General features: G+C 44.1%; 1 protein-coding gene across 7 annotated transcripts in view; it reads right to left on the bottom strand.

Annotated features, from left to right (window-relative positions):
* The window catches only part of KMT2C (lysine methyltransferase 2C), a 219,778-nt gene extending 207,796 nt beyond the window's left edge, over window positions 1–11,982 (bottom strand). For all 7 annotated transcript variants that reach the window (XM_075827356.1, XM_075827361.1, XM_075827357.1 and 4 more), the window contains exon 1: window positions 11,533–11,982. In XM_075827356.1, the coding sequence (XP_075683471.1) occupies window positions 11,533–11,675 (143 nt within the window). In that variant the 5' untranslated portion in view covers window positions 11,676–11,982. The remainder of the gene's footprint in view (window positions 1–11,532) is intronic.
* Window positions 11,983–13,348: the final 1,366 nt, after the last annotated feature.

Genomic DNA, 13,348 nt, shown 5'->3' on the forward strand with positions numbered 1-13,348 from the left:
TGAAACGAAAAATACAAACACTATGTACAAACACATTACCTAGATCATGCTGCGTTTCGGAAATGCCACAACCCAAAACGCTGTGTACGTAGACACTCTCATATTTTACTATAGACTTCTGACTGCTGCGTCGCTTAGGTTTGTTCTTCTATTTTACGGTGCACGATAGCGCAGCAGGTTACACTACTGGGGCTGGCGAAGAGCAACAGGATCCTGAAGCAAAAGGACGGAAGTAAAAGGACCACTTTGTTCTTGGAATAAGTGGGTTCTCAGCACCTGGACAACCCCCACACAGCACAAGGCTGTTCCATCAGTGCCTGGTACAATAAATGGAGCGGCAGAGCGAATGCTTCCTAGCCACGGTCATGCGCCTTGCGGGGAACGAGAGACAGGGGCAGTAGTCGGACCCCGCTAATCTAACATTTATTTATCACCTACACAGTGGATAAGTGACAAATGCTTTTGACTGGAATGCCCCCTTAAAAGAAGTTTGCCCACATACCTTAGTGCTAAAATTCTACTGCCCATGAGTCTCTAAGATAGTAAATACAATGTTTAGCCACTTCACTTATTTTGTATTTTTTGCCCCGTCAGGTCTCCTGCGATTGAGAATTTTTCCTGCAAATCTCTATTTTGGGGCGGGCATAGAGCAAGTGGCCACATGACCTCAACAACGCTCTGCAGACTACATTTCCCACGGTTCTTCTGTCTGCAGAGCACACTCTGGGCTCAGCCTGTACCCATCAGGCAGAATGTTTCTTTTGTGTCATGCCCCGCACTATGTTTTATACATATTCTGCAGAGCATGAAATGAAGAATGCTGCTTACCTGAGCATCTAGGTAAAAAGGTTTACAGGCAGGCTGCTGTCACGCTTCTGAGGTTTGTTACCTTTAGGTTTCGGTCAGGGGTACCAGAATTTTGACTGCAAGAATAAAGCAGTGTGCAGCGATATTAACACCTCGCCGGGAACATGTCAGACTCCATTCTAAAAGTCAATAGGGTACGTAAGAATTTGTTGTGAAGACGGATCCAGTATAGCTGTCATAGCCCTGAACCAATAACGCTAATGTGAACGGAGCCTTATTACGGGAGCCCTTATGGGAAAATAAATAATATAAAAAAAGAGCCTAGTCCCTTGGCGACACATGACAAATATATATACGTCACGGTCGCAAATGGGGAGAGTGAAGCAAGATCAAGGGTTGAGCCCGCTCCATACTCAGTGGGTGTCGGCTGTATGTTACTGCCCACACTTCACTGTAACAGCCGGGATCGACTGCAAGGCCGGATTCACACGAGTGTTGCACATCTCGGACGTGAAAAACTGCAGCTTCTCACGTCCGAGGTGCATCCGTGCTCTGCGCTGCGGGACGCGATATCACGCATCCCCCATAGATTAGAGTCTATGGAGGGATGCGTGAAGCGTGAAAAAAAATAGGACATGTCCTATTTTCTCACAGACCCTTCACACGGTCCATTGAAACAGCCGTGTGAACGGCCACATTGAATTACAAAGGTCCGTGGGACGGCCGTTATTTCAAAGGCCGTCACACGGACGTTGAACACGTTCATGTAAATAAGGCCTTAGAAAGAGGAGGGCGCCTTCCATCACTACATCGGGCCACCCGCCGATGACTGATAGCTTTCTCCCTATGCACAGTGATAAGAAAAAAAGCGGGGGGTGCGGCTGCTCTTGAATACGCTGGACTCCTTCCTCCCAGTGCTTGCATCGGAATCCTAAACCACTAAACTGACATGTAAATTCAGCGTGTCCGTCGCTACTTTATGCTACCCTCAGACAGGGCAGCAAAAAGCCAATGACATGGCCATTTATGTGTTTTTTCGTTGTTATTTTTCTTAATATAAAAAAAATGTTTAAAAAAAATAAAATAAAAACAGAAACAAACACCTTTTCCCATTCCCCCTAAAGTAATGTAAAAAAATAAAAATAAACAGAAGTCGTATCGCTGCAACCGTAAAAGTCAACTAATATAACGTTATTTATCCCACACGGCGAACGCTGTAAAAAATACAAAACCGCCAGAATTGCTGTTTTTTGGTCACTTTACCTCAGAAGAAAAATGAAATAAAAAAAAAAAAAATGATCAAAAAGCCGTATGTACCCCAAAATGGTACTAATAAAAACGACAGGTCACCCCGCAAAAAACAAGCTCTAATAATGGTAGATCGCCAAAACAAAAAAAAGTTATGGCTCTCAGAACATGGCGTCACAAAGCGCCATAGTTTTACCCCACAAAGAAACTCTTTGCAGTTTACAATGTACATTATATGGTGCCATTAAAAACTATAACTCTCCCCGCAAAAAAAAAAACGCTCTCATTTGGCTATGTCGACAGACAAAAATAATAATCTTGGAATGCAGGGAGGAAAAACCGGTAGACTGAAAAATGGCTGCAGCGCCAAGGGGTTGAGTTACGGATTTTACCAGTGGGGGGGGGGGGGACCAAAAACTCAGCCGTAAAATTCAAACAAAAAAACCTTGCTAAAGTTTGTTCTTTTTTTTAACTAATATTTCTGATGCTGTCGAATATTCTGCACACGAGACCTGTATACTAACAATGTATCACTGATATTAGTACGTACTAAAGAATCATTAGAAGTTAATATTTTAATGGCTGGAACAGCATATTTGCTTTCGCTCCGTGTGATGGGGGAGGATATGGCCCCACCGTTCACTCCACCCTCCTCCTCCCTGAACACAACCTCTGGCACACACCACACTCCAGCCAGCCGCTTACTCGAATGTTTGCAGTACAAGCTTCATAAACATGGAGGCATTATACCAGGATGAGCGCTTCTCAGATGTATATACTGGATATGTGTATATTATAAATATTGCAAACAATTCTGTGAGTCTATTTCTCCACATTTCGCAGTGCTGCAGACGGGAGGGAGATCTCGCTGCTACTGAGAACATTTTGTTCAGTGTCCTGGAGATTTCTAAGGTCTAGTTACAAGGTTGTGGAGCTCACCAGGAAATTCTCAGACTACAAATAAAGACATATTAAAACACAACATGACAACGGGTAAATCCACACAGAAGAATAATAATAATAATGTGGGGTAGGTGGACAATTTTTCCTGAGAAAATGAAAATCTCTCCACGACCCTGCAGCCTCCAGCAAGACACATCTGCAGCAGGTGTTCAAACAGTCACATAAAATCATAGTAATGTCAACGCTATGTGACAGTGACTACAAAACCCTCCCCTATGTGATCGACACTAAAAAATAAAAATGACCTAGACTGCATTCACACATTGCAGAAATATTAAAGTTGAATCCGCCTAAAATCCACATGCGAATTCAGCCATGGATTTCACCCATTGCAATGGATGAAATCCGTGGTGAAACTGTGGAATTTCATAACATTTTACACTGTAAGCGTATGTTCGCACAGAGTGTTTTCGGATATTTTTCGGGCCGTAAACTCCCCAAAAATCGGAAGCAGAATGCCTCCAAACATCTGCCCATTGATTTCAATGGGAAAAACGGCTCTCTGTTCCGATGGGCCGTTTTTTAACACGGCCATTTTGAAAAACGGGCTGCGTAAAAAGACGGCAGCGAAAAAGAAGTGCAGCATACTTATTGGGACGTTTTTGGAGCTCTTTTTCCATTGACTCTATAGAAAACAGCTCCAAAAACGGCTGTAAAAAACGTCTGAAAATCAGGAGCTGTTATGCCTTGAAAACAGCTCCGTATTTTCAGACGTTTTTGAGTTTGCGTGAGAACATACCCTAAGTGAATAGGTGTGGTTAAATGGGTTGTCCAGTCCAGAGTAATTGATGGCCTATCAACACCTGATCAGTGGGGGTCCAACTACCAGCATCCCCCTGAACTCAGCTGTTTTAAGGGGATGGCAGTGCTCGTACGAGCTCTGCTTCCCCTTCATTTTAACCTGCTCGTACTGTGAATCGCTGACACACTGTAGCGGTCAATCAAAAGTAAGGGGGCAGGGTTAACTAAAAGGCTTGAGGAATGAAGATCTGACTCTTTTTGAACAAAGATATGACTATTATACTCGTTAGCATACGGCAAGGGAACACTAAAAAAATGTAATACTAAAACGGTACAGAGCCGACTTAGAAAATAATTATAGGTTATATGAAAAGGTATTTCTTGTTTAATAGATGAAATGCTGGTGACAGGTTCCCTTTAAGACCCCAGTAGTCAGGAAATAAAACGCCATAGACATCAACAGAAAACAAAAAGCTAGGCTCCAGCAAAGTTACCGCAAAAGTAAAACATGATGAGCCTACGTATGCTATGACTTTAATCTCAAGAAAATAATTACAGGAACAGACAGCTTAAATACACAGAAGGATACTCTTATATGGCAGAAGACGGCACTGTTACTTTTGAATGATCCGCGAGGCGAGAATCTAAAAAAACGTCACCTATTCATTGACAACAAATCATCTTACAATTCTTGAAATGGTATGTGACGATGAGAACACAAAGAAAAACAGGTTAAAGCAAGCAGAGATAGAGGAGCAGACCACTGACCGGATGTGATGTCCTCATCCTCATTATGTGACTCATTATTGGGCAAGCCACTTGTATAGACAAATGACAGCTCAGCTCCAAGCTTTTTCCATTACAAAGAACCAAGATTTCAGCAATTTGTTTTCTACTATAACAAAATTCCATGCGAATGAGCCAAGCAGGGGGCCTACAGATTCTCCCCCGATAGCAGTTGCCGGAGGGAGGAAGGATCGGGCATGTTGGCTTTTAACATGCACGATCCTTTGCTCCCGATGGATGTGTCTGGCAGCGGTTTATTACTCTCTCTCTCCATTAAATAAAACATGCAAGCTCATATGAGCCAAGTATGCATGTTTATAGTGGAATCAGAAGAAATAGCTGATGGACAAACGCACGTTAGCATGTACCCTAAGGGAAGGGCTGCATAGTGACATTTGTACGTGTAAAGGAATATCGAAGACTTATCGCAACCTCAATGTTTCTCTTTGGAAAATGAGGTCATGGGTGACTAAATGTTGCTATATAGCCCTTGCCTAATAGAACACGCGGATAATAAGGAGGTTCTGAACTCGCAAAAAAAACTAAGGCACAAAGCGCTCTCCAATGCAACTCGCGGTTTTGGAGGACTGCGGGCATCCACTAACAGCAATTTCAAAAAGTGTCATTTAAAATCAGGGGGATTTCTAGAAGAAAACATCTCATCACAAGACCTTCAAGCAGTAATACCGATAAGGAGGTGCCAAACCAAACTACCTATTACATATCGTGGTGTTTTTGGTGTTTATTTGTATTTTTTATTCACATACATCTTGTCCACAAGGATGTGCGGTGGAGCGATACTTATATAGATTACATACACGTGTCACATCCATAGAACTACCTGCATCAATGACAGAAAAACAAACGTAAAGATTTGCACCCAATCTGACCAACCTTCCAGTATTCTTCACTTTAGGTATAATAGTTAAAGTAGTATATACAGTGCAAGGTCAGTACCAACATGGAACGCATCATTTTATGTTGTTTTCATGGGTAACAACCAAGTAAACTTAGAAACAAGTTCTGTACTTCGTCACAGTTTTAGTATTACAGACAATGATTGGTCTAGACTCTAGAGGATGTCCCCACCTGTACAACTGCGTCCACATGCCCTATGTCAGGAGAGATTGTCTATGGCTGACCATGCAAGGACTGCAAAAAAATTTAGGCCATGTGCACAAAGCCCGTGTGGAGGAACACAAGTCTGTGCGGTTTTATACTGTGGAGCCAATGGCAATTTGCTGTATGGTAACTCCACACAGCGTCATAATAATATAAAAAAAATATATATATATATGCTTGAGAAAGGCCCCATGGAGCAGGGCTGAAACGTCGCATTAAAGTGATCCTATTTTTCACAAATATCGGAGTGCTGTCTCGTATTTTGGAGGTTATTGATTACTGAGACACTGGTCAAGTGTCCGAACGGGAATCTTTTGCACCCCCCACGGAAGGAACGGTGCTGTTTTTTCTCTTTGTTTATATATATATATATATATATATATATATATATATATATATTTTTTTTTTTTTTTTTTTTTTTTTTTTTACACAAGCCACTGGTGTAAGCCTTAGGACTCCATATCCTCCCGATATATACATTTCCAAAGAATAGGCAGCACTCCAATAGGTTAAAGTAAAAAAATAGGATTTTATTAGCCAATATGTGCGATGTTTCAGCCCACTATACTAGGGTTGAGGCTAAACGAAGCTTAAAGACGCTCTGTCACCAGATTTTGCAACCCCTATCTGCTATTGCAGCAGATCGACGCTGCAATGTAGATAAGAGTAACGTTTTTATTTTTAAAAAACGAGCATTTTTGGCCAAGTTATGACTAATTTTGTATTTATGCAAATGAGGCTTGCTAAAGTCCAACTGGGCGTGTTTAAAGTAAAAGTCCAAGTGGGCGTGTATTATGTGCGTACATCGGGGCGTTTTTACTACTTTTACTAGCTGGGCGGTCTGACGAGAAGTATCATCCACTTCTCTTCAGAACGCCCAGCTTCTGGCAGTGCAGACACAGCCGTGTTCTCGAGAGATCACGCTGTGACGTCACTCACTCCCTGCCTCAGGTCCTGCATCGTGTCGGACGACCGAGGACACATCGGCACCAGAGGCTACATTTGATTCTGCAGCAGCATCAGCGTTTGTAGGTAAGTCGATGTAGCTACTTACCTGCAAACGCTGATGCTGCTGCAGAATCAACTGTAGCCTCTGGTGCCGATGTGGCCGACAGGATGCAGCATCTGGGGCAGGAAGTGAGTGACGTCACCGCCTGATCTCTCGAGAACACGCTGTGTGTCTGCACTGCCAGAAGCTGGGTGTTAACGAACAGAAGTGGATGATGCTGATTCGTCAGCATCATACACTCCCATTCCTAACGCCCAGCTAGTAAAAGAAGTAAAAACGCCCCGATGTACGCACATAATACACGCCCAGTTGTACTTTTACTGTAAACACGCCCAGTTGTACTTTTGCAAGCCTCATTTGCATAAATACAAAAATGGTCATAACTTGGCCAAAAATGCTCGTTTTTTAAAAATAAAAAAAAGTTACTGTAATCTACATTGCAGCGCCGATCTGCTGCAATAGCAGATAGGGGTTGCAAAATCTGGTGACAGAGCCTCTTTAAAGAGGCTCTGTTACCACATTATAAGTGGCCTATCTTGTACATAATATGATCGGCGCTGTAATGTAGATAACAGCAGTATTTTTTTATTTAGACGGAGTTATGACCTATATTAGCTTTATGCTAATGAGTTTCTCAATGGACAACTGGGCGTGTTTTACTTTAGACCAAGTGGGCGTTGTACAGAGGAGTGTATGACGCTGACCAATCAGCGTCATACACTTCTCTCCATTCATTTACACAGCAGATAGTGATATAGCTATATCGCTAACTGCAGCCTCATACACACACTATAACATTACTGCAGTGTCCTGATAATGAATATACATTACCTCCGGCCAGGACGTGACGTGTATTCAGAATCCTGACCACTTCTGTAGCGTCTCTGAGTTACAGCATAGCAGGCGTAGTCTCGCGAGATTATGCTGTAAACTGTCATTCACAGCGAGATCTTGCTTTGCTGTAGTCTCAGAGACGTGAAGACAAGTGGTCAGGATTCTGAATACACATCAAGTCCTGGCTCGATGTAATGTATATTCATTATCAGGACACTGCAGTAATGTTATATGTTTATGTTTATATGTTTATGTGGCTGCAGATAGCGATATAGCTATATCGCTATCTGCAGTGTAAATGAATGGAGAGAAGTGTATGACGCTGATTGGTCAGCGTCATACACTCCTCTGTACAACGCCCACTTGGCCATATTGTAAAACACTCCCAGTTGTCCATTGGGAAACTCATTAGCATAAAGCTAATATAGGTCACAACTCCGTCAAAAATGATCGTTTTTCTAAATAAAAAACCCTGCTGTAATCTACATTACAGCGCCGATCGCATCATGTACAATATAGGCAACTTATAATGTGGTGACAGAGCCTCTTTAAGAAAAGCCCCAGTATAGCAGCCTGAAACATCGCACATATGTGCTAACAAAGTCCTATTTTTTTACTTTTACCTATTGGAGTGCTGCCTATTCTTTGGAAATGTATAGATCAGATATTAGGCATGCCACGGGGACAAATCACAAGTGCAATAGGGCCCCATAGACTTAGATAGCACCATATTAAGGAGGCTGTACATAGCCATAATATGATCGGGTGCATGAACCCTACCATTGCAAAACTCAACCTCAGAAACCATATTCTTACATTCCATGAAAACTTGCAGTACTTAGTTGGAGAAAGCTGCGTCAGATTCTATATAATCTATGTTCACGCGGATACGATGCATAGAAGTACACAGCGTATCTGCCCTGGAGCCCGCAGTGAATTCTGGCGAAAAACCACACCAAATTGTGGTGCAGTGTTTCAGGTGGAATGTCCACTGCAGAAAAAAAAAACATATACTTATCCGTAGTCAAGGCGACGCGTTCCGCTGATGTCCTGCAGCCTGGACTCCCGGGATGATGTTTCACCCCATGTGACCACTGCAGAACTCACATGGGATGAAACGTCATCCCCGGAGGCCAGGCCGGATGCAGAAGCAGAGAGATCTGGGTAAATATAATTATTTTTTTAATTTATTTTTTCCGGCGGAATCGCAGGTTTTCCGCTGCAAAAATCGCAACATCTATTTGTTGCTGGGATGTAGCTCCCCATTGAATTCAATGGGGAAAGCCTGCAACAGAAAACCAGCGACTTCACAGCATAAAATTGACATGATGCGGTTTAAATTAACGCACCGCAGGTCAATTTCTGAGTGATTTTTTCGGTGGATTTCTCATCCATTCTGCTGCTACCGTATTACGCTGCAGATTTTCCAAAAAGAAATATGTTGCGGAAAGTCCACAGTATTTACGCTACATGTGGAGATGCCCTAATGGTTCAAAGCCTGCACAGACATATTTATACCCACAACCACCACATCTTCAGGTGCACTAGCTCCGATGGCTGTACTGTAGCAAGTCATGCACCTGTATAATCTTCACATGACCAGAACCGATCATCCCTTACAAGCAATCAAAGGTTCCCATTCAATGGCTACAAACAGTGATCTTAAAAATGGTCCGAAATTGATACAAAAAGTATATTAGAAAATATTCTTATAACTTTCCATTGTACAATAAGGCTTCGGAAATAGCAAGTATGAGTGTTTATGATGTATAGACATATTCAACACATTTATGAGACCCCCTACAAAGCATTGCTGACTTATCACAATACCAACATTTATCTCACATCATGAATAATCTGTCACAACCAGAGCATTGTGCCAAGCAATAAACCCCATGTATTGAGTTCTCCATGCCCAAATGCAGCTTTATTAATGGATTAATAGCAGCCAGTAACGGCACTCAGACAGCAAGGGGCATCCTGGCAGTGTACAGAAGAGAGTTGATATAGGCCAGAGACCCCATACAGGTGACTACAGGTAGAATATACGGTGCCGTTTGTCATGCAATGATGTATATACAGCTAATAGCATGGCTTTATTAGAACGGTCTATCCACAGAGTCTCCAATAGCAGTGCAGTGGAGGATGACGGAGCACAAGGGAAGCTTACAGAATCAGGGGGGTCTCAGCGGCCAGATCTTAGCACAAGGAGATCAGTGTTAAAAGCAAACAGAATAGTCTGCGCTAGTACAATGGGGTGACTGTTAAGTGGGTTCGAGTCGGCCTGCATAAGCACAGGGGTCAGAGGACCGGTGTTAACAAATTACCAAGGTGTTTAGTCAGAGAATGGGGTGTTATATTAGCCGGAAGTTTGAGTGTCAGATATCTGTTAGCCGGCCTGGAAGTGGAGCTAAACACTGCGCTGGGAGGCACCGGACATCATTACCATGGAAAACATACAGGTCACTATGGTTTGTACAGAAACATGGACATTTATTATCTGACCCAGTAGTAAGATATATACCGAGTAATAGAATTGTATGGGAGAATAAAAACGTGTTCAGACGTCTGCAAATGTGATGTAGATCGAGAATCAGAAAACATGACGCCCCAGACGCCAACCTCTACCCACCGGGCAGAGCCTATGTAGAGCGGGTGCTACCATAAAAGCCAATACGATACTAAAGCCAGTGATTCCCAACCTTATCACCATGAGGGAACCCCCAAAAAGATTTCCACAACCAGGAAACCCCTATTTCTACTTCAAGGAATTAAATTTAGGGATGGGTAAGGCATTCTAGAATTCTTTATTATAGTTACAGGGGAATGATGGACTAAGCTGTGGAAGAGACGTGCAGTCTGCGACAGAAATGGGGCACAGTGGCAGTGTATGGGTGGTAAGACATGCAGCATAGGAGCTGTGCACACATACATAGTATACAAACAAGGTATGGGTAGCAGAGTGCATGGCATCATACCCGGTGCACATACACACAATACTGGGTTTAGATTACATAAATGTGACATGCTCCACATGATTGGAGAATATTGTACATTGTGTCATAGAAGAGGAGTTCATGCACCCACTAAAGCGTGTCATGTGACAGAATTAGAGTGCACTTCTTTGGGCATTGTGCCATGCGACAGAATTAGAGTGCACTTCCCGGGGCATTGTGCCATGCGACAGAATTAGAGTGCACTTCCCGGGGCATTGTGCCATGCAACAGAATTAGAGTGCACTTCTTTGGGCATTGTGCATTGTATGACAGCGGGGCAGAAAGTCCATTGTACAGCAGATACACACACATCAGAACTCATAACTGGTAAAGGGGTCTCGTAACTTCTTAATAAGGTATCACTGAAGGGTAATTATATTTATATGCTTGATCTCCCCTGCACCAATCTCCGATGGTGGCGATAATGCTTTTGATACACAATCAGCCCCTCCCCCAAACTTGCATGACCCCATAACCTCCCTGGGTGCCCATAGTGTGCAGCAGTCTGCAGGTAGGGCAATAGTAATATCTGCATTATACATCACTACATGTAATACATAGTCACACCAAGTCCTCCAGAGTCTCCGCTCTGGCTAATAGACAGGGGTTCAGAGCAGGGGCACCCTCACTATGACGTCCAAGTGCCCCTATAAGACACAGAATGGGGTTGCCATGAATACATTTCCCCATCTAATATTATATTTGGTCCAGGAAGCAAATCAAAAATACATTGGGTAATATATCCATTATCGCCATGGACACAGAGCGCAGTAGAAAGTTTGAAAAGTGCTGCAATACATGATGTGGTGAGACGAGAATGGAGCACATGAGGGTGGCACATAAGCCGGGCAGCAGTGACAGGCGCCGGGCAGCAGTGACAGGCGCGGGGCAGTGTCTGCCATGTACATGTTGTGGTGTATGACAGCTGCTGCTCTAGAACATCAGGTGACTGGGGAATAAAGAGGAAGCGGTGCAGGCAGCAGCTCCTGTCTCCTCCTCTACTGGGAGTCACGGACAAGCACTTACTTCTTGCGGACTCTCTGAAGTGGGGAGGCTCCATCTTTCCGGGGACGGCCCCGGGGTCTTTTGTCCGTGGCTGCTGGGCTGGCAGGGGCCGGTGGCCCGGGCTGCTCACAGGCGGTCTCTAGGTACTTGTCCTCGGATGACATCCTAGGGAAGGGGGCCGCATTGATCCTCCCCGGGCTCAGGCCGACGCATCGTCGGCTGGATGTTGCGGGTGACACTGGGGGGGCGGACTCGGGGAGGGACGGATTAGAGGTGGAGGCCCCGGGTTACCCCTTGGGATAACAACAAAGAAGGAGGAGGGGGGCAGTACAGGAGAAATGGCCCCTCCGGAGCCTCTCCTCACTCTGTACGCCGCGGCCTCACCCCGCTGTCTCTGAAGCAATCCGGTCAGCACGAATCCCGAGCGAGTCACTGTATGTGCGACAAGCTGCGTGTGACTCACTTCCCCCCTCCCTGCGGGCTCACAATCTTTTACCACGCATGCGCGCCAGCAGGAGGGGGAGGGTGGGCGCGCTGTTAGTGACGTTACTAAACACAGTCCCCGCCCTTCTCACTCTGACAGCGGAGGGCGGCTGGGGGCGCGGGGGAAACGTGGAGCGCTGGAGCGATGACGTCACGGGATCCGGAGTCCCGGCTCTAGTGTAGAGAAAACGAATTCTGTTATGCTGACGACTAAACGCTCAACTAGCAAACCATATCTCCTGACCGGCTTTGTATTTATTTATATTAATTTTGAACCTGTTCATACTGTCAGTAGTATGTATCAGTACTGTCAATTGTAACAGTGTATGTTTACCTTTTATCCCCAATTTACAAATTACATATTACTTATTATCTAAATAAAAAGCATAGTAACTTCATAATTATTTTGTACTGATGCAAAGATACAGCCTATATTATTATAGCCTAGAGCTGCATTTCTAAAGCAACTGGTTGTCAATGGAAACAGTCAGCAAGCTTGTCATCCTACACGCCCCTTTGACAGATTAGATCTGCTCTGTGCAATCAATGAGCCAGCAAGGAATGCTGGGAGATTTCAACTCTGAAGCCTGCAGAATTGTGAATGCAATGTAACTCAGGATCAGTACAGAATAAATTATACAAGGTATTAACAAAGTAAATCAACTTTTTATGTCGATTATTTCTACACCGTTCAACCATAACATTATAACCACTGTCAGGAGAAGTGAATAAATAACATTGATTACTTCGTTACAATGGCGCCTGTCAAGGGGTGGGATATATTAAGCAACAAGTGAACAGTCAGTCCTTGCAGTTGATGTGTTGGAAGCAGGAAAAATGGGCAGGTGTAAGAACAAGGGCCAATGTGTGATGACTGGGTCAGAGCATCTCCAAAACAGCAGATCTTGTGAGGTGTTCCTGGTATGTAGTGGTTAGTACCTACCAAAAGTGGTCCAAGGAAGGTAAACCGGTGACAGGGTCATAGGCACCCAAGGCTCATTGATGTGCGTGGGGAGTGAAGGCTAGCGGGTCTGATCTCATAGAAGACCTACTGTAGTACTTCTTGCTACAAAAGTTACTGCTGGCTGTGATAGAAAGGTGTCAGTACACACAGTGCATCACAGCTTGCTGCGTAGTCACAGAAAGGTCAGAGTTCCCATGTTTACCTCTGTCCAGGGCCGAAAGCACCTAAAATGGGCAAGTGAGCATCAGAACTGAACCATGGAGCAATGGAAGTAGGTGACCATGTGATGGGCCGGGTGTATCACTTATTTTACATTGCTGTAGACCAAGTACAGCCTTTCACGGCAGCGATATTCCCTAATAGCAGTGGCCTCATTCAGCAGGATAATGC

The sequence above is a fragment of the Rhinoderma darwinii genome, chromosome 5 (genome assembly GCF_050947455.1).
Source record: "Rhinoderma darwinii isolate aRhiDar2 chromosome 5, aRhiDar2.hap1, whole genome shotgun sequence".
Taxonomy (NCBI): Eukaryota; Metazoa; Chordata; class Amphibia; order Anura; family Rhinodermatidae; genus Rhinoderma; species Rhinoderma darwinii.